Source organism: Elephantulus edwardii, unplaced genomic scaffold (genome assembly GCF_000299155.1).
Source record: "Elephantulus edwardii isolate Elephantulus edwardi_28Jun2011 unplaced genomic scaffold, EleEdw1.0 scaffold00324, whole genome shotgun sequence".
Taxonomy (NCBI): Eukaryota; Metazoa; Chordata; class Mammalia; order Macroscelidea; family Macroscelididae; genus Elephantulus; species Elephantulus edwardii.
In genome coordinates, this window is record NW_006400074.1 from 1,205,238 (window position 1) to 1,226,516 (window position 21,279).

Sequence of the window (21,279 nt, forward strand, 5' to 3'; positions counted from 1 at the left end):
ACAAAAAAAAACCTCTGTAATCAAGAGTCATTTCTGAGAATTCTGGCCATTGCAACGAACTATAGAACTCAGCAGAAAATGAGTGAGTGATGGCTGGTGTCAGAGTTGGTAATAAGTTTGGAGAGAAGACATATATGCCTGACCTCAGCTTCATGGGAATCAGCCTTTAACTGTTAATATTCCGTCCTTTTGTGAAGTTAGAGGTCAGACAGTCTCACCACCTTTATTTTTACAGGTGATCAGAATTTCTTGTCTGTCTGAGATACAGAAGGATACAAAAGAAGCCATCAGCACTTGTCTGGCTATCCAGGCATTACTGAAGTTTAGGAAGGAGAAAGATTCTCAGAGCGTTTGAAATTTGATTTATCAATGATGAACTTAAGAGTTTGAACTAAGACCATGTCTGTTTTCCCTGAGTGAATAAGCAAACAGGTGACTTTGCTTAGCAAATTAACTTGTCATTCATTCCACATTGGAGAACTTCATTTACCTCAGCGACACCTTCAAAGGTTTCCTCCTTGACAAAAATGGAGTCATGGTATTGAATCCTATAGTTAAAATTGGAGATCATACTTACTTGCTCAAAAGAAGCTGCTTATTGGAATTTCTCACGATGAACTTCGAGATGTGATCAGAACCACTGAATTGTTTGTGCCTGATTCTGTGTTACTAAAATATCCTAGACTTCCTCTAGTTTTGTGATAGTTAAAATCTTAGCGATTTTGTTTGAAATGTTTTGAGTTTTCAATTTTTATTCCTCTCAGTCATCACCATGACCTACTTATTTTTCATCATACACATCCTGTTTTATATTACATTGCTAAAATGCTAACTTTCTTGAATTGTGGCAGTCACTTTGGACTTTTGAGTTAAATGAGGCTGTAGAAATTTACACCCTCACATTGACCTGGCTGCGTTCACTGTATAGTAATATAGTAAGAATTTGGCTTCACTAAGGAGTTCTTTGAAAAGATAATAAAGGAACCCTAGCAGCTTAGTGCTAAAACATTTGGCTAATCTCAGAGAAGACCCCCAATGAGATGGATTGATTCAGTGACAGGAGTGCTGGGGGTAGGTGTGTCAGAGACAATAAGGTTGGCATAACATAGACAGAGTTCAGAGCTGTTGTACATAGGGTCGCTATGAGTCACAGGTGACTTGATGGCACATCACAGCAATAACAATCTAAGAGTCAGAAATATGAACTCATCAGCCACCTTCAGAAGATAGCATTGTCTACTCTCAAATGTTTGCAGCATTCTAAACCTTTCAGGCAGTTCTACTCTGTCATGTAGAATAGCTTTGAGTGGGAATCAATTCAAAGGCAGTGGGCTTGGCTGTTTGTTTCTAGATGTTTAATTATCCTAAAAATGGTCATTATGTTGCCATCACCTGAAGTGATTTTTTTTGGCCCCTTCTGGAAGGGAGAGGAGCAGCTAAGCAGTGGTAACAATAACCTGTATTGTATGTCTGTTCTTTCTATGTAACTATTATATCTGCTCCAGAATTCCTTCACTCGTTGATCCTAGCTGTAATATCAGCCCCCATTTAGAACACTGGATCTCACAGCAAAAAGGTGGAGGGGTCGGTGAGGGAAAAGAAGGATTGGATTAACCAGGTAGATTTAACACGGTGACTGCCACAATGGGCTCTTAGTGTGTCAGGAAGTGTAAGGATAGCACAGAACAGGACAGGGTTCAGATCTGTTGTTCACAGGGTTGCTGTGGGTCATACTTGACACCTACATAGCACCAACATCCTACACAGGTGTGGGCTCACTATGCAAGTTCTTTGCTTTGTTTTCTCCTTTCTCACCTTTTTCCATTTCTCAAGACTTCGTCTTGTTCACTCCACCTATTTAGGTTTCTCTTTAGATGTGTGGTGGAAGCTTTAGAAACTTACAAATGAGCTTTGAAACACCCAAATGAAGTGTAGATAAGAGAAGCTTTTCCTTGCACTTCAGTTTTTATGAGCATGGGCAGCCCAATGAGGGGGACCCTGTGAATCCTCTGATGTAGCATAGGAATAACTAAATGGTCTAATTAGCTTGAAACCCCTCTGTTTTGTTGCATGATGTGATTGAGGTGGTAAACACAGACACATTGGGAAGAGCCCACACACAAAAAAATTGTGTTTCCCTGTTGTATAAAACACTCCTTTTCTGCCCAGTACAGTTTGAAAAGCAACCATAAACATTATAAACTCCAGGGGAAGAAGTCATTTTTCAGCACCTTTTTCTTTTTTTTTTCCATAATTTTTTTTGTTTGTACCGTCAAATCAGATCTGACCGGTACAGGAGGAGAGTGTTCCTCCTCCAGCAGAGCATCTGGTGCACTTCTGAGTTTGCAGTTGCAGCTTCTTGCCACTAGGCCACCAAAGCTCGCCTCAGCACCTTTTTCTAAGGTCTGACCCTGCCTATCATGTCCTTCGTAGGTCCTCGGAAGTTCCGGTAAAACATACACCTGTTTGGCCTCTTGTCATTACTGTTCGTGTCCAGCATTTGCCTTCTCGGTGCTACGGATGAGTGACAGCCTCCTGGTGAGGATGTGGGGGGCTCCTCCCATGACAGCTGAATTAGGAGGAGAATTGTTGGGAAATGATTGTGTGGTCTGACAGTTACACAGTAATGAGTTTTACTACATAAGGAAACAGATCTTTATTGTCCTTGGCTTTACCTAGTCATCTATTGGATTTAAGTTCCTAAAACACAAGGTCATTTCAGAAGTCATACAGAACTATATCAGTTTCATGCTTTTTTTTTCTTTTTTTCATTTTGATTTGGAAAGGGCAATAGGGACATCCCAGAATTCAGTATTGGGGAATTAGATGGCCCTCTGTTATTTGCACGAAATTAAATATTGGCAGCTTTGCAGTTCCCATCCCCAGCCGTGAGCCAGTGTCTTCCCACAGCACCCATAAGCTGGCCTGGCACACCACCACACGTTACTTGACTCCCGTGATACAGGAGAGCCCAGCAATCTGTCAGTTCTGTAGGTGTCCAAAGCATCAAGAACAGGATGTACACACACTGCTCTTTATTTAAATGGGAAAGATTCTACTCACCTAACAGCTGTAATTGTTTTCCTTAAGTTCTGTCACAGAAAATCACAGCATTCATCTCATTCTTTCTTGAAATTAGAATTTTGAGGATGCTACCTAGAGCATGAAGGAATCCCACTCTTTAAGAGCCATGCTCACAGCTGATATAACTTGTTTCTTCAAGATCAAACACTTCATCCTGCTGTCTTCTTAGATGTGTGTACAGGCCACATATGTGAGAACTGTGCTGGCGCTCCCTTCCCCACACCCAGGAAGTAGAAGAGTGGTCAAGAGAATGGGTGCTGGACTTAATGCATGGTCAGAATGGGGACAGCCCTCAGGGCAGCTGTCAAATTTCAATGGATTAATAAGCTGCAAGAAACACTTAGCAGAGTACCTAGAGCAGTGTTACTCATTAATAGCTTTCTGAAGGCAAGGAATGCAAGAGCCAAATTTAAGACAAAATATAAGGAATTTGTCCTGATTTTCACCGTGGCTTATATTATATACCTTGTGCTAGCTGGATCTAAACTGTTGCCCAAAGCAGCAGGCAAAATTAATCTTTCTTTGCTCCCTGTGGCCTTTACAAAGACTACATAGGCCTCCTTTTCAGTTTTTAGGCAGTGAGTTGAGGACATAGGCATGCACCAGTTCCTTCCCATTAGATAGAATAGCAGTGAGTTAGCCATCTCTGGCTGTACCTGCTTCTCATGGGCTCATGGGCTTTGTATTTCAGTGCAAACATCTCTTGGCAGTTTATCTTAGTCATATAATGGGGACCTGCCAGCAGCTAACTGTCTCTGACAAGCACCTGACTGACATGCTGTTCACCGAGGAGGAACAAGAGCATAAAGATACAGAATGAACATCATCTTCCAAAATAGAAGTCTCATCAAGAAATACAGTTTATAAAGAAGAGAGCTGAATGAATCCATAAGCTTCTTGATGCTGTGACACCTCTGTGACTTTTCCCTCCTGGCCTGGTTAGAGTCTATGATGTATGGTTAGAAGCCCTGTACCGAGTCCCTTTATGAAAAATCTAACCAGTCTCTGAGCCGCTGGGTAAAAAAACTGACCTGGAATCAAGCATTTTGCACTCATATAAAACCTACTACTATACTGTACCCACAGCTGGCGAGGTATTGAGGTACCTGAATTACTGATATTGTTCATTTTATTATGTACCATTGAGTCAGTACCCACTCTTAGCTAACCCTCTAGTGGGTTTTCAGAGGCTGTAAATCACATGGGAGGAGACTACCCCATCTTCCTCCTGTGGAGTAGCTAGTGGTTTCAAACAACCTGTGGGTTGGCAGCACAACTCTTTAGACCACCTACTTAAGATTAGGTCCCTAAATGAATTACTAGTCATTTTTAAAAGAGTGGAATAGTAGATCAAACTCAGTATGGTGACGTTTAAAGAGTTAGTACTTTTCCTTCCCTCTAGCCAAATCTCATTGCTGTCAAGTTAGAACAGATCATAGCTGAACCTCCAGCAGCTTTCTGAGGCTGTTAATCACATGGGAGAAGACTGCCTGTCTTTTGTCCTGTGAAGCCACTGGTGGGTTCGAGCTACCAGAGGAGCCACCTTTGAGCTACAAAGTAAGTTCCTATGGACTCTACCACCAGAGCTCCCAGTTCTTTTCCTTATATCCAGAAAATGATTCTGCAGCAAAGATAGGGCTAAGTAGTAGCAACACTAGTAAGAATTAAGAGTCCTGATTTTTGTATGCTTCAAGTATCTATGGAGTTGGTGTCCAGGTGGTATCTAGACAAGAGAGGCTTACTCTGTATGCACTTTTGCCCCCTAGACCAAATAAGGGAAGGGGCTCAAAATTAGGTCCTGGGAGAAGTTAAGAGTTACTACTAGGGAAAAACTGTCCACAGCCCAAGTAGGATCCCAGGAGAACAGGAATTCCCTGCCTCTGGAAAGGTTCAGTAAATCTGCTGAGATGTTGCAAAGCATTAAAACAGTGAACAGACAAAAGAGATCCTTTGAGGGGCAGGGGGACTCACACTAAATAGTTAAACAGGTTTGTTTGTTGTTGTTTTTTTTGTCTTGGGAAAGTTAACTTGGAATGAAAGTGAAATATACATCACTTAACAAAGGTAAATGATGTCACTAAAAAGGATACAATAAAAGGATTTGTTGATAATGTGTTGTGGCATACTTAATTATTCAGCAACAAAAGTAGCCAGCAAGTTTACATGTAGACATATGTTTATGTACATAGGTGTCCATGAATGTATGTAGGACTATGTGTGTATATATACAGGTGTACATATGTGGGTATATGTATATATGCACAGGTGTATTTTTGCGTACATACCATTTTAAATCACAGGGACTTTCCATCAGGTTTACGAAGCTATAAATCTTAATGGAAATTGACTGCCCATCTTTCTTCAATAGTGGGTGGTGAGTTTAAACTAAACTGATAAATGAAATATTGCATCACCAGAGCTCCTTCTCTGTATATAGGTATATGGGTTACGTATGTGAAAATGTGTGTGTGCATGTATGACCAACTCAGAATTGCCTCTCCAGCAGGTTTTTAGAGACTTTAAATTACACTTACAGAAGACTGTCCCATCTTTTTCCTGTGGAACAGCCAGTGGATTCAAACCGTCTACCTTTGGTTTGGCAACACAACTCTGTACCAGCGAGGCCACCAGGGCTCTATATCTGTGTTTCTGTGTACATATAGAGACATACACCATACAAAGGATACTTTTAAATCTAACTAAACACCCTGAAAGATTGGATTTCTGGGATTGAAGGATCAAGACCATAATCTTAAGGGACGTTTTAGTAATGTGGCATGATACAGGTCATGAAGTTATACTTCTACATCCTAGTTTGGTAAGCAGTATCTAGAATCCTGTAAGCTTGCAAGTGGAGATACTGTGTTGATACTGTATTGTTGCATGCTGCTGAGTGGAACTGACTCATAGCTGACCCTCTGACAAGTTTTCAGAGTCAGTAAGTTGCACAGAGGAGATTGCCCATCCTGCAGAGCAGCTTCGTGATTGCAGCAAATCTTCTTACTACTAGGCCACCAGAGCTCCCTGATAATGTACTGTATTATGTAAAGAACACTATATTATATAATAAAGTAATTCAATATAGATAACCCCATCATTGTTGTGTTAATCAAGTTGGAACCAACCCATTTCTGACCCTCCAGCAGGTTTTCAGAAGCAATCACACAGGAGGAAACTGCCCATCGTTCTCATGCAAAGTGGCTAGTGGATTCAAACCATGTATCTTTGAGACCACAGCTTCAGCTTCTTGCCGCCTGGCCACCAGACCACCAATGCAAAAACATGCTTGAGATACAACTATTAGTCTTGACTCATCCAGAGCAACAAGAAAAAAGGCTAAGAATCAGAGGGACCGATCTACAGATGCAATAGTCTACATGAACCATAGTCTTACTCTGAAATCAGAAGAGCTATATGGTGCTTGTCTATCACTCTGACCATTTAATCAGAGCAACAGGTGATGATTCTGATAGAATGGGATGGGGGAGGGGAAGTGGAACAAAATATAAAATTTCTAAAAAGAAAAAAAATCAGGGGTCCTGAGATACGCTTCAAAACTTGAACCAAAACCTACCCTTGAGGTCACCTTATAGCTAAATAACAAGTTGGGTCAAATAATATTACCTGTAAGTACTGTCCTAAAAAAATAAATAACTTAACCTCTGTGACAACAAAATTCATAGAGGGAGCTCTTGTGGCCCAATAGCAGTTCAAATCCACCAGCTGCTCTCTGAGGAAACACGACCAGTATCCTGTGTGACCCACAGCCCCTGAATACCACTGGAGGGTCAGCTGTGAGTTGGTTCTGACTTGACAGCACAGAACCACCACCAGGCTAAAATGGTCAATCATCATTTTAAAACAATAAGACTATAAGGGGCTTTCGGAAACTAGATTAACAGAACCAGAACAGGAAAAAAAAGAATGTACGTGTGGTATAAAGAATGGATAACTGACATCACTGAACAACTTGTGTAGGAACTGAATAGGAACCTAAACTGCTATGTAAGCCTTCAATGAAAAAAAATTACTACTTTTTTTTAAAAAAAGTACAGCCTAGTCAATGCCCCACCGCATTGCTGGCAGGTGGAGGCTGTATGGAAAACCCCAGGGCACAGATGTCCCAGGGCTCTGTGATTGGCAGACCATTTCTTTACTTTGAAGTGTGACAGATAAAATCCGTCACAACTTTCCTGTTGTTACTGTGTATCATCAGATCGGAACCAACCCATAGCTAACCCTCTTGGGGGTTTTCAGAGGTAATAAACCACACGGGACAAGAGTTTACATCCTTCTCCGGCAGAGCAGCTGGTGGATTCAAACTGTGCAGCTTCTTACCTCTAGGCCACCAGCGCTCTGTTATGTTTTTCCTACTGCTTAGAAACTTGGGACTTGGCATAAACTTTCTTTTTAAAACAGTCTAGAGGGTAAAGTACACAGGGTAGGTGCACCTCTATATGACAAATCAGTGCCACAACCCACACATAGTTTAAAAAGTTTTATTCCTATTTCACACAATACAGTCATAAAACTTTATTCCATAACACTTTCATATTCAGAGTTCCAACAACTTGGTCAAACTTGGAAGAGAAGTCAGACACATTATTAGCTTAAAAAGGAGAAAATGGAAATGAGCAGAGGGGTCCCAGTTTTTTGTTTCTTCCTCTAGATTAAGTTTTCTCTTTATGGTAAAGAATAGAACTAAAAATAGTTATCTGACAATATTCTACACAAGAGTCATCTCCCTCAATGAAGCAGTTTTTTTACTGAAGTATACTTTTTTCTGTTTCTTCCTAGGAACGAGTGTACAATTTTAGTATATTATTTTATTTTTCCATTCTATCCAAGTTAAAGGTGACTTGCATTATAATAGTTCATAATTTTTCACAGTAAAAAGATTTCAATCATTTCCTACTATATAAATGCAAACTTCAAAACAAACACAACTCCTATTAGAATCCATTCAAGTGTCAGCATCATCCATTTATTAAGAGCAGCCAAAAAAACCATAAATGCCAAAAAATAAATTTATCAACCTTGGAGCCTGCAAATAACATGAAGGAGGCTAGGGGTGTGGTAAGCCCAGGGAAAGACTCAAGAGAGTCAGCCCGTATGCTTGTGAGGCATAAATGTCTTGCACTGAGAATCAGCCAGTCATGTCGTATCCTTTGTTCTAAATTTGTACCTTCTTGAAGAGGCCACAGCCTGGGCCATAAGCTCACATCAAGAGCTGGTCGTGACCCCTGTCTACCCATTCCCACTCTTGAGGATATCTGTCTGGAAGAGAATATATTTGGAGATGATCTTGTGAAATGTGTATCGGAAGTCTCTATTCCGGTAGGCATAGACAATGGGATTGACAACAGAGTTAGCATGTGACAGGAGAATGGCAGTGTTGACTGCCCACTTGGACTTCACCTTATGTTGGGCTGGGTGGAAAAGAGTGACACAGTTGATAGCATGTACTGGCAGCCAGCAGAAAGCAAAAATCCCCACAATCATCGCCAAGGATTTGGCTGCGTGGATCTCTCGTTGAAGCATGGTCCTTGAGTGGCCCCTCAGTTCAGTTCGCTGTAGCTGCTCACAGGCCACCATGAAGATTTTGATGTAGATGACCAGCATGATGAGGAGTGGGGGCAGAACACATCCAAAAAAATTGAAATAGACCATGTAGCTCATGGAGACCACGTTCTCAAAGAGACACCTGACCAGGCAGCAGCTTTCATTCATGGCTCCATCCAAGGGGTCTGTGCAGTTGAGGGCAGTGCTTCTGCTATTCCATCCCAGGAATGGAGTGAGTCCGATGCCAAAGGCAAGGGCCCAGAGGACAACAATGACCCCTCTTGCCCGGGTCCCAGTGACCAAACTCTTATACCTGTTCAAAAGAACATCATCCATTATAATCAGTTTATTGTACTCCATAAGCAAAGTCCAAGAACCCACCTCTGTTTTGCATCAAAGGCCTTTACTCTTCAACTCATCTCATAACCATCGCATCAGAACTGATTCATAGCTGATCATCCAGTGGGTTTTCAGAGGCTATAACTGCATGGGAGGAGATTGCCTATCCTCCCACAGAGCAAGCTGGTGGATTTGGATCCTTTGAGTTGGCAGCACAACTCTATCCAGTAGGCCACCAATCATCATCTTTACCCTTAACAACCACTAATTTTTGTCCTCACAAAGCACCATGACCTTTTATCCCCAACACTAAAGTAGGTAAGAACTAATTTGCTTTAACAAGTTCTTTATAATTTTCATTCTTCACTTGGTAACCTTTTCTGCTTAGTGACAGAACTCATGGGCAATGAGAATAAGTGGGAAGTTTCAGAGGATTGCTTTTTAATTACATTTGAATCAAGTTTTCTATGGGGCATTGTTACACATCAGGGCCAGAACAACAAAGACTGCTGCTTTTAAGAAACTTACACTTCCACCAGGAAGAGACAGGTAACCATAACGTAGGTGTTATACATAGTATAAACACAGGTACCAATGCAGTAAAGTATTACAGTGTTAGGAGAAGGTAAGTATGATAGGGGGAAAGTGAAAAAGAGACTATAGTTTTAAAGGAGGAATGAGCTGGGGTAGTTTTGTAAGGTGACATTTAAACACAGTAGAGTGGGAGGTGAACACAGGCCCAAAGGAAATAAGAAGCAGAGCCCCTTGGAGTTAGGTGGCTCTGAGCAATGACCCTTCTGCTCTCCCCTACAAGGTATGCCTTGGATTGTGGGCAGAATTATCCCTGAATACTGCTAAAAATACCCTATAACCTGCTGGGGAAGAAGGCTTCCAGCACTGCTCTCAATGACCCAGAAGTGCTAAGAGCAGGCTGATAAGAGTAGGGAAATAATTTAGCAAATATCTATGTTCTTAGTAATTTTTAAACCAATAAAACTTAGTATAAACACATTTTAGACACTCTGCTAATAAACACAGGTTAATAATTATTCTATCTATTATTGCATAAGTGAATCTTTCTGTGACCTCTGAGGGCAAGTTGGGAACTGATCTGACACATATTCCACTAAGACTATGGCAGTTCTATGGGAAGTGTCATTTCCTTTGCCCAAAGATTGAAGCCCACACTTCAGCATGGTTCACAGTATCTTCTAAGTCTCAGATGGCACAAACAGGGTCTGCCCCTCCTGACCAGTGGGTCCCTGCTGAATTATGCTGCTCAAAACCAAACAAAACACCCGTTCTTGCAAGAGTGCCCTCTTTCTGATCATCTCTAAGCAAAGGATCCTGCTCCCACTCTTTGTGCCATCACACCTCCTTGAGCCCACAAAGATCATTTATCTGCTTACATGTGTTTCTCCTCAACTGGAATGTAAACTGCTCAAGGAATGAAACCTCTTTTTGTCAGTATCGTCAGGATCTGAACACCGGGTAAATTTTCTTCATAAAATTATATTCCTGGTGTGATTTGTCAAACTGCTTTAAAGAAAGATTCTGAATTTTGAATACCTCATGTTGCAGCCTGGACAGTCAGGAGGGCCAGCACAGAAGATCTTGCCTCACCATTTACAATGGCCTCTCATCTTTCTACCTGCTATTAGGGCACCTCACATGAGCAGGCAGGGCGATGACAGAGCATTGACTATAAGACACTGCTTTGGCTCTGCACGCCACCGAATATTTCTTGGTTAATGAATCCATCTATTCACAAGCTCCTGATCTTCTCATTAGGGAATGTCAAGCCATTCCTTTAAAAACAAAAATTCCTGGCCACTACCTCACTAGAGACATGAAGAGGACAATTCTTGCAGGATATGAAGGCAGCCTCCTACAGGACAAGCACTTAGAATCACAAGATTGCAGATCTGTGAGGCAGCTTGTTGGAAGAGTTCAACTGTAGTTGAGTACAGTGTTGTGGTGTTAGCCTAGGGTTGGCTTTTTTTAGCCATTATCTTAGTCCCTTCTGGTCTCCATCTACCTTAACTGCAGACACATGGTCTTACAAATCATCATCAGCTGTGGGAAGAGAGCACCTACAAGCAAGTGAGCTCGAGGGAGATCGCTTCCCACAGTGAGGTGCAAGACTTGAGGGAGACTGGTGAGACTTTACAAGACCCTGGTGAGAGCAAGACCCTGGTGATGGTGGTGGAGAGATTTTGGCATTGCTGTGGATAAACTCTGGCAAAGTGTAACCAGAGGAATCCTGAGATAAAGGCCACAGTTAAAGGAGTTTGCTGTGCCCGCCGAATACCTGAGGGAAGAGCTGGCCCTGGCACTGAAACCTGAGCCTGGACTAACTGAGGAATTGTGCCTCGGGACTCCAGGCACCAAAACCTGGATTTGCATTGTGTGACTGATATTCTTTGTCCCTCCCCTACTTTCCAACTTACTTCCCTAATAAACCCTTCTCAATACCACAACTGTGAATAAAGGCAGTGAGTCAATAACCAATAAATGAACCTCTTGCTGCTGGTGTGACTCTAGAGGCACCATGGAGCTGGGCTACAGGCTTTTCATCTGCTTTTCTGTGGTAAGGGGCTGTGTTATTCTCACTCCTTCTGGCCCTTTCAGAGAGATGTTCACGGCCCTGTGCCCCCATGTCCCATTTTCTGCTCTCTAGACAACAGCTGAACCCTGCAAGATGAAAAAGTATTTTTGAGTAAGCAAATATGATGCCTCCGTTCTCTTATCAGTGATTGGTCAGGGTGTATGAGTGAAGTGATCCTAGCCAATAAGACATAAAAAGAAGAGTCCTGGAAGACTTTCAGACTTTTTATGAGATGGAAGAGAATGATGAGGAGAGCCCCTTATACCTCATCTCTTCAACTTGTGATTTTTAGCTCAACCATTTAACAAGTGAAAAAATGGAAATATAAAATCTGGGTAACAAAAATAGCAAAAGAACTAATGCTCAGAAGCTAAGTTTGAATTCAGAGGCAGTGATCCTTCCAATGTATCATGCTGTCTCTGGATTTCTTAGACATGGAGCTCCCTGGACCTAGAAGCCTCGTGGAAATGGCTTCCCATCAGAGTTCAAAACAATAACCAGATCCACATACATCTGAATTTCTCGAAACAGCTGGATCTCATGAATAAATGACCTATAGGCCAATGTGTCTTGGATAAGGAAAAGCAGCTCGAGGAAGCACTCACTAGTCAGACTGTCCATGATCTCCATCCAGTCCCCCTTCGCTCTTGTTCCATTCTGATTACATTCAGAGTTCTTTCCGTGACTAGGCTCTCTACCAAGCATTGGAAATATAATCACTACTTTCATGGAAGTTAGAAAACAGTGGTACAAAGAGTTTATGTGTTCCACTGCTAATCAAAAGACTGTAGGTTCAAGTCCACCTAGAGGCACCTCGGAAGAAAAGCTTGGCTCCCTACTTCCAAACAATCAGCCACTGAAAATGCTGTGGAGTACACATACCCATGTGTATTTACTCTACCACACATGAAGCTGTGTGAGTAAAAACTGAATTGCAACTTTTCTTCCTATCAATGGAAAAGGCAGAAAATAGAAGTACACACACAGGTACACACGTCATTACTGTTATGTTTCATGGAGTTGGAACTTAGTCATAGCTGACTCTCCTGTGCGTATTCAGAGGCAGTAAATGACATGGGAACAGAATGCCTGTCTTTCTCCCTCAGAGCAACTAGTATATTCAAACTTCATACCTTTGCATTGGCAGCACAATGCCTTATTGCTAAGCTACCAGAGCTCCCTCTGGGAATGATTAACAACCGTTGTATATAAAGCATGATGGAGTTCAAAATTATTTTCTGAGGACCTTAAATAAATGCTAAAGCAAAAAATATTGAACTCACATCTTCATTTTCATCTTGTCTTTGAAACTTTAAAGAAAAAAAATCAGTTCCTTACCCATTTCTGCATCTTATAAAAGGTTCTCTTTCCTAATTTCCTCTTCACTTGTCACAGTTTCCCATCTTACAGACGTAGAACTACACAAGGAAATACAGAATCTGGAGGCAAATGTCTGCCATCCCTCTGGCAACCGTACAGAACACCTCAGCGATCAGGGATCCCTCCGTCAACCGTACAGAACGCTTCAGTGTCAGTGACACCATGCTTCCACAGCCCGCACACCTCTCTCTGAGAAGCAGTAAGCAACAGACTAGGCACGCTAACTCACCAATTTCTCATGAGGTCAGAGCTGTTCACCTAGTGTGTGGATGTAAAAACTGAGGCTCAGAGGGGTCACATCATTTGCTGCTATTAAATTTCCATTAGAACATAAACCAAATCGCATCTTACTCTCTGCCAAAGTAGAAGCTGAAAATGGGACATGGGGCACAGGGCTGTGAGCATCTCTATGCAAGGTTCAGAGGGAATGAGAATAACACAGCGTCTCACTGTCTACAGTAGAAAGCGGATTCAGAGCCCACACTCGAGCCCCATGGTGCTCTAGAGCCACAACAGCAGACAGAGGTTTCTTCGTTGTTGACTCACAGACGTGGTACTGAGAATGGGGTTTACTGGGGAAACTGGAGAGTGGGGGAGGCAAAGAATATCATCCAACACAAGTCCAAGTTTTAGCCCAAGTTCCAAGGCACAAATCAGCTCCACATTTCCAGCGAGGTTTATCTCAGAGCAGCTCTAAGTCACTTTTCCTTAATTATCTGGCAAGAATAGCAAAACTTTTTTTTTTCTTGATTTTTTTAATTAAATTTTATTAGTTTTAATGAACATTTACAGAGAAGAATAGCAAAACTTTTAACTGGCTTTTATTTAGGGCCCCTCTTCTACCTTGCCACAATCTCTCCACCATCATCACCAAGGTTTCAACAGGGTCTTGCTCCAGTCTCCCTCAAGTCTTACCCATGGCAAGTCTAGCTGCCACAAGTCTTGCTACTCAGTGTAGGAAGCTCCCGAGTTCCCCCGCTCCCCTTACTCTCACAGCTGTTAATAATTAGCAAAACCAGGTGTCTTCAGTTAAGGTAGCTGGAGAACAGAGAGGGCTTAATGTAATGGCTAAAAAGCACCAAATTTTAGGCTTACATTGCAGCCCACCTTTGGGCTTTTATTTGCTATTATTTCTCATGCTCTATAGGATCAGTTCTCCCCTTACCATCATCCATATTTAGAGAAATATGTAATCCAGCTGCTTTACTCCTTATGTCTTAATCCCCTGATTTTAGATAACCAATTTTAAATTTGCCCATTCTTATCAAACCAGTACTCTGAGGAAACAAGCATGTCTATTTCTCTGAGGCATCTTCTATTACAGTTGAATCTGCATCTATAAACAAAGGTTCAGTCCAGAGCAAATCATCAGGTGAGAGCAGTTAATAATATCTCATAAAATGAAACATCTCCTCATCTGGTTGGGTTATGGTCAACACATCCCCAGCCAACGATTGTTGGTGCTGTTGTTATGTGCTGTCGAGTTGACCATGACCCTATGCATAATAGGTTCTGAACCCTGCTCTATCCTGGGCCAATCTCACAGTCTCTGACACATCTACTCTCACTACTCCAGTCACTGTGTCAATTCATCTCTTAAAGGGTCTTCCTCTCCTGTGCTGTCCCTCCACCATTCCAAGCATGATGTCCTTCTTCAAGGACTCATCACTCCTAGAAACATGGCCAAAGTATAGGAACCCGAGCCTCAAAATCCTTGACACCAAGGAATAGCTTAGCTTCACCCTCACCAGGACAGACTTGTTAGCTCTCTTGACAGTCCATGGTATGTTCAATACTTTTCTCCAGCACCACAACTCAAAGTCATCAATTCTTCTGTCCTCTTTGGTCACTGTACAGCCCTCTAATGCATAACTGGTAATAGTGAAATCCATGGCCTGGATCAGGTGTCCCTTAGTCTCTAGACTGACATAGGTGCTCTTTAATACTCTGGAGAGATCCCTGACAGCAGATTTTCCTGATGCAATTAGTCTTTTGATTTCCTGACTGCTGGTGCCAAGAGTATTGATTGTGGAATCAAGCAAGCTGAAATTGTTAACAGTTTTAATCTCTTCTCCATCTATCAGGGTGCTGCCAGTTGGCCCAATGGTGAGAAGTCCAATTGCAGAGTCCTGACTCTAAGGGGAAGGCTTTCTCTCATTCAGTTCTAGAAGGGGATTTCATCTTCTTTTGCCATCAATAAGTCTAGCAATATTTGGAGATATGCCATTGAGTCACTTGTGACTCATAGTGACCCTATGTACAAGAGCCCTAAACCCTGCTCTATCCTGTGCCAATCTCATTGTCTCTGACATACCTACTCCCACTCCTCCAATCACTGAATCAATCTATCTCATCGAGGGTCTTCCTCTCCTGCACTGTCCATCCACTCTCTCAAACATGATGTCCCTCTCCAAAAACTGGTCCCTCCTTGCAACATGCCCAAAGTATGTCAGACAAAGCTTCAGAATCCTTGCCCCCACGGAGCAACCCAGCTTCACCCTCTCTAAGACAAACCTGTTTGTCTCTGGTTTATTCAACACTCTTTTCCAGCACCACAACTGAAAGGCATCAATTCTCTTTCTATCATCCCTAGTCACTGTCCAGCTCTCTGATGCATAGCACACAATTGCAAAGACTATAGCCCTAATCAGGCACACCTTAATTTCCAGCCTGATGTTACTGCTCCTCAGTACTCTGGTGAGGTACCTGACAGCTGACTTTGCTCGTGCAATTCATCTCTTGATTTCCTGGCTACTGATATCAAGAGTTCTGACTATGGAGCTAAGCAAACTAAAACTGTTAACTATCTCAATCTCTTCACCATCCCTACTGATGCTGCCAATTGGCCCAGTGGTGTGAATCTTTGTTTTCTTGATGTTGACCTTCAATCCTTATAGGAGGCTGCAGTCCTTGACATTCTGCAGCAAGCGCTTTAGGTCCTCCTCAGTTTCAGCAAGCAGGGTTGAGTCATCTTCATAAAGGTTATTGATGAATGTTCCACCAATCTTTATGCCACATTTCTCCTCATACACCCCAGCGTCCTGGGAATTAATCTCTTCCTTTAAGATGTTTATCATGCAGGGATCCCCAGCTTAGAGGATGAATGTCGTTCCTGGCCTTCCATCTTGGTAGTATTGATGGCCTTATCCCCTTCTCTGCTCAATGTAGTTTCCTTTAATCTCTTGTAAAACAGAAGATGGTGCAGGCCACACCCCAGGGAAGATCTCCTACATCCAATCAGATCTGTGGCCTGACTAAGGGTGCTGCATCAATACCAACGGTCACAACCAGGTCAGTTAACTGTGGAGCAGACCATGTGCAAGTTCAAACTAAAGTTGAAAAAAAAATTAAAACAAGTTTATGAGAATCAAAACCTGTCGCACTTCAATTTAAAAACCATCTCAAGAACTGGTTTGATGCATGAAACAATGACCAAAGATAAGAAAGTTGTGGAATGGTATCAAGGACACCAGTGATAAAGAAAGTAAAAGGTCATTACAAAGATAGGAAAGGAAAAAAAGACCAAAATGGATGTCAGGAGAGACTCTGAAACTTACACAAGTATGAAGAAGAGGGCAAAATAAAGGAAAGATGTAATGAAACATGAGTGATGAGCAGAGGATTGAAAAGGGAAGCTGGAGAAGACAGATAAAAGTATTTTAACAGTATATGCAAGAAGAAACTAGAGTTAGAAAGCCACAAAGGAAGAATACACTGAGCATTTCTCATGTTGAAAGAACTGGAAAGTAAATCCAAGCCTCAAGTTGTAAGATTCCTTCAGGCATCTATGAGCAGAATCTTGAATGACACAGGAAGCATCAAAAGATGGAAGGATAATGCTGCTATGATCATTGATGCACAAGTCTCAGTTTGAGCCTCAGTTACCATTTTTCTTGGGGTATATTCCAAGCAATGGAATAGGTGGGTCATATGGAATTTCTATGTTCAGCTTTTTGAGGAAATGCCAAACTGCCTTCCAGAGTGATGGTACCATTTTACAATCCCACCAACAATGTATAAGAGTTCCTATCTTGCCACATCCTCTCCAACATTTTTTACTTGCTGTCCTGTTAAACTTTACCACTGCTACTGGAATGAGATGGTATTCATAACAGCATTATTCACCATCACAAGAACATGGAAACAACCCAGATGTCTAGCCACAAACATACACACAATGGAATACTACACAGCATGCAGGAACAATGACTTTGTAAGTTACTACCTAACTTGGGAGGGACTGGAGAACATTATGCTGAGTGAACTAATTCAGTCCTACAAGGACAAATACTGTATAAAACCATTATTGTAGAATGAGTATGAGGATCCAAGGGGAGGAAGGTGGAAGCAGAGGAGAGAGGATGGGTGGGGAGGAGGTTGTTAATCATAGGCTTGCACAATTCGATGGGTGAAGAGTGAAGGAAATGGGAAGGATCTTTTGAGAAAAAACAGTGTATTCAAACTTTGTAAATAAAGAAATTAATATATAATCAATATATATTTTACATATATAAAGATGGACAGAATACACAGTCACTGTACCAAAAAGTATTGGTTGACACAAAACCATTTCAAGAAGTACCATATGATCAAGAACCAGTGGTAATAAAGGAAGAAGTCCAAGCTTCACCAGTTTCTCCACAACCTCGCCAGCATTTGTTGTTTGCTGCTCTGTTGAATTTTGCTAATCTTACTATGGTATCTTACTAATCTTGCTATGATATCTCATAGTTGTTTTGTTTTGCACGTCTCTTAGAGCTAGGGATTTTGAACATTTCTTCATGTATTTGTTCACCATCTGAATGTGTTCTTGGGTGAAGTGTCTGATCATATCCTGTGCCCATTTTGCAACTGGGTTGTTTACCTTTATCTTGTTGTGGTGCTCAAATATTCTATAAATTCTAGATATAAGTCCCTTATCAGATATGTCATTATCAAATATTTTTTCCCAGTCTGTGGCTTCCCTTCTAACCCTGTTAGAGAAGCTTTTGGATGTTCATAGGGATTTGACTCTTAGAAGGTCCCATTCATCTATTTTATCCTCTCTTGGTTGTTGGTTTTTCAGGCTTCTTGGAAGACTGTTCATGTTGTGGATTAGGGCTTCTAGAGTTCTTCTAAGCTTTTCTTTAATGAAGTTTATAGTCCTTGATGTTAATCCTAGGTCCTTGATCCACTTTGAGTTGGTTTTTGTGTATGGTGTGAGGTGAGGTGTGGATCCTGCTTGAGTTTTCTACAGATAGTTTTCCAATTTTGCCAACACCATTTGTAAAAAAGGCTGTCGTTTCCCCACATAATTGATTTCATCTCCTTGTCAATAATCAGTTTTCCATAGGTAGATGGGCTGATTTGTGGGTTCTTAATTCAATTCCATTGATCTATGTGTCTCTCATTGTACCAGTACCATGCTATCTTGATCACTACAGCAGTATGTAGAATTTGAAATCAGGAAGTGAGATACCTCTTACCTGTTTCTCTTTTTAAGGAGTGCTTTGCTTATTTGGGGCCTCTTTCCATTCCAAATAAATTGGAGATTGTCTTTCCCATCCTGTGGAAGGATGGAATTGGTATTTGTATTAGCACTGCATTAAATATATAAATTGCTTTTGGTAGTATTGTCATTTTCAAAATATTGAGTCTTTCTATCCATGAACAAGGGATATTTTTCCTCTTCTCCAGGTCTCTTTGTAGTAATGCTTTGTCATTTTCTTGTGCTTTGTAATTTTCTTTTAATAGATCCTTTATGTTCTGATTAGATTTAATCCCAAGTATTTAATCTTAGCTATTATGAAAGGTATTGAATTGATTTTTGTATGTTGATCTCGTATCCTGCCACTTTGCTGAATTGGTCAACTATGTCCAGTAGTTTTCTTGCTGAATCTTTAGGATCTTCTAAGTACACTATCATATCATCTGCATAGAGAGATAATTTTACCTCCTCTTTGCCAATTTGGATACCCCTTATTTCCTTCTCTTGCCTTATTGCTATCACTAAGACTTCCAATACGATATTGAATAGGAGGTGATAATGGGCATCCTTGCCTAGTTCCTTTTCTCAAGGGGGTTGCCTTTAATCTCTCTCCATTGAGAGCAATGTTGGCTCTTGGGTTTGCATACATACTTTTTACTATGTCAAGGAAGTTTCCTTCTAATCCTATTTTGTTGAGTGTTTTAATCAGGAAAGGGTGTTAGATCTTTTCTGCACCAATTGATAGGATCATGTGGTTCTTATTCTTTGCTTTGTTAATGTGATGAATGGCATTGATTGTTTTTCTTATGTTGAACCATCCCTGCATATCTGTTATGAATCCACTTGGTCATGGTGAATTATTTTTTTAAGTATCATTGGATTCTATTAGCCAGGATTTTATTCAGGATTTTTGCATCTATGTTCATGAGAGATACTGGCCTATAGTTTTCTACTTTTGGTGGTGTCTTTACCTGGCTTTGGTATCAAGGATATGCTTGCTTCGTAGAATGAGTCTGGGAGAATTCCATCTTTTTCTATTTTCTGAAATATTTTATGTAGAATTGGTGAAAGGGTTTTTTTGGCTGGAAGTTGTTTTATAACTTTTTCAATTTCTTCTTTTGTAATGGGTCTGTTCAGGTGTTCAATTTTTATTTGTGTCAGTTTAGGTAGGTTGTGATTTTCTAAGTATTTGTCCATTTCCTCTAGGTTTTCATATTTGTTTGAGTATAGTTTTTCATAATATTCCAATGTTAGCCTTTTTATTGTAGTTGGTTCTGTTGTGATGTTGCCCATTGCATATTTTATTTGGATCATTTTTGTCTTTACCTTCTTTTTCTTTGTTAGTTTTGCTAGTGATTTGTCAATTTTATTACCTTTTCAAAGAAGCAACTCCTAGTTTTGTTGATGATTTCAATTGTTTTTCTGTTTTCTATCTCATTTATTTCTGCCCTAATTTTTATAATTTCCGTTTTTTAGAGGGTGTCAAGTTTTCTTACTGTTCTTTTTCAATTTGTTGGGGATGTTGGGCTAGAGAGTTAATGGTCATTTTTTCCTGACTTTTGATGTGTTAGCTTATTGCTATAAATTGACCTCTGATTACTGTTTTGGGTGTTTCCCAGAGGCTTTGGTAAGTTGTGTTTTCACTGTCATTTATTTCAAGAAACTTTTTAATTTCGGTTTTCATTTCTTCTAGCACCCACTCATGTTCAAGCAAGGTGTTGTTGAATTTCCAAATGTATGTTCTTTTCTTCCTTTATCCTCTTGTTATTAATTTTGTAGCATTATGCTCTGAGAAGATGCTCTGTATTATTTCTATGTTTCTGAATTTATTGATGCTTCCCTTGTGACCTAGAATGTGATCTATTCTCAAGAACATTCCATGCACATTGGATAAGAAGGAATACTGTGCTTTTTTGGGGGGTGTATTAGTTTATAAATACCTATGAGATCAAGTTGGTTTATTGTGTGGTTTAATACTTCAGCATCTTTGTTGAGTTTTTTTCTGGTAGTTCTATCTGTTCTTGAGAGTGGTGTACTGAAGTTTCCAACTACTATAGTAGTGTTGTCTATTTCCTTTTTCAGTTTTGTTAATGTTTGTTTTATATATTTTGCAGGTCTATCATTTGGTGCATAGATATTTATTATTGTTATGTTCTCATGTTCTACTGACCCTTTAACTATTATGTAGTGACCTTCCTTGTCCTTTGTGATAGTTTTCGTATTGAAATTTCTTTTATCAGAGATTAATATTGCTACTCCTGCTTTTTTCTGCTTGCCATTTGCTTGGTATATTTTTTCTCATCCTTTTATTTTTAGTCTTTCTTTATCTTCACTTTTCAAGTGTGTCTCGTGTAAATAGCATATTGATGGGTTATGATTTTTTAATCCAATCTGCTACTCTTTTTCTCTTCAGTGGCGCATTTAAACCATTCACATTCAGTGTGATTATTGATAGGCATGGTTTTATTGCTCTCATTGTGTTGAGTTCTTTCTGGTGTTGTTGCTAGTTACTTTGGTCCATCCTGCTTTCTGTGGCACCTCTGTAAGAAGGATATTTAAAAAAAAAAAAAAAAGAAGGATATTTCTCTGTGTTTCCTGCCAACTCTGGTCTTGTTTTTACAAACACCCTTAGTTTCTGTTTTTCTGGGAATATATTTTTTAATTAAATTTTATTAGTATTAATGAACATTTACAAGGATTTTGGGTTTTCATTCCTTCATTGCTGTACCATTCTTTCTACCCTCTTCCCCAGTTTGTTCTTCTTCCCCCGCCCTCCGAATGTCTGTTTTAATTGTCCAATTGCCACAGTGCTTGTCAAAGCCAGTTCTGATTAATCTTC

At 40.5% G+C, this 21,279-nt stretch overlaps 2 protein-coding genes across 2 annotated transcripts in view; one reads left to right on the forward strand and one right to left on the reverse strand.

Moving 5' to 3' along the window:
• The window catches only part of ZSWIM7 (zinc finger, SWIM-type containing 7), a 22,607-nt gene extending 18,703 nt beyond the window's left edge, over window positions 1–3,904 (forward strand). Inside the window, exons 4-5 of the mRNA XM_006901401.1 lie at window positions 2,434–2,538; window positions 3,776–3,904. Of these exons, the coding sequence (XP_006901463.1) occupies window positions 2,434–2,538; window positions 3,776–3,904 (234 nt within the window). The remainder of the gene's footprint in view (window positions 1–2,433; window positions 2,539–3,775) is intronic.
• A 4,403-nt stretch (window positions 3,905–8,307) lies between these two features.
• ADORA2B (adenosine A2b receptor) overlaps window positions 8,308–21,279 on the reverse strand; it is a 78,439-nt gene continuing 65,467 nt past the window's right edge. Inside the window, 1 exon segment of the mRNA XM_006903598.1 lies at window positions 8,308–8,959. Coding sequence (XP_006903660.1) covers window positions 8,308–8,959 — 652 coding nt within the window.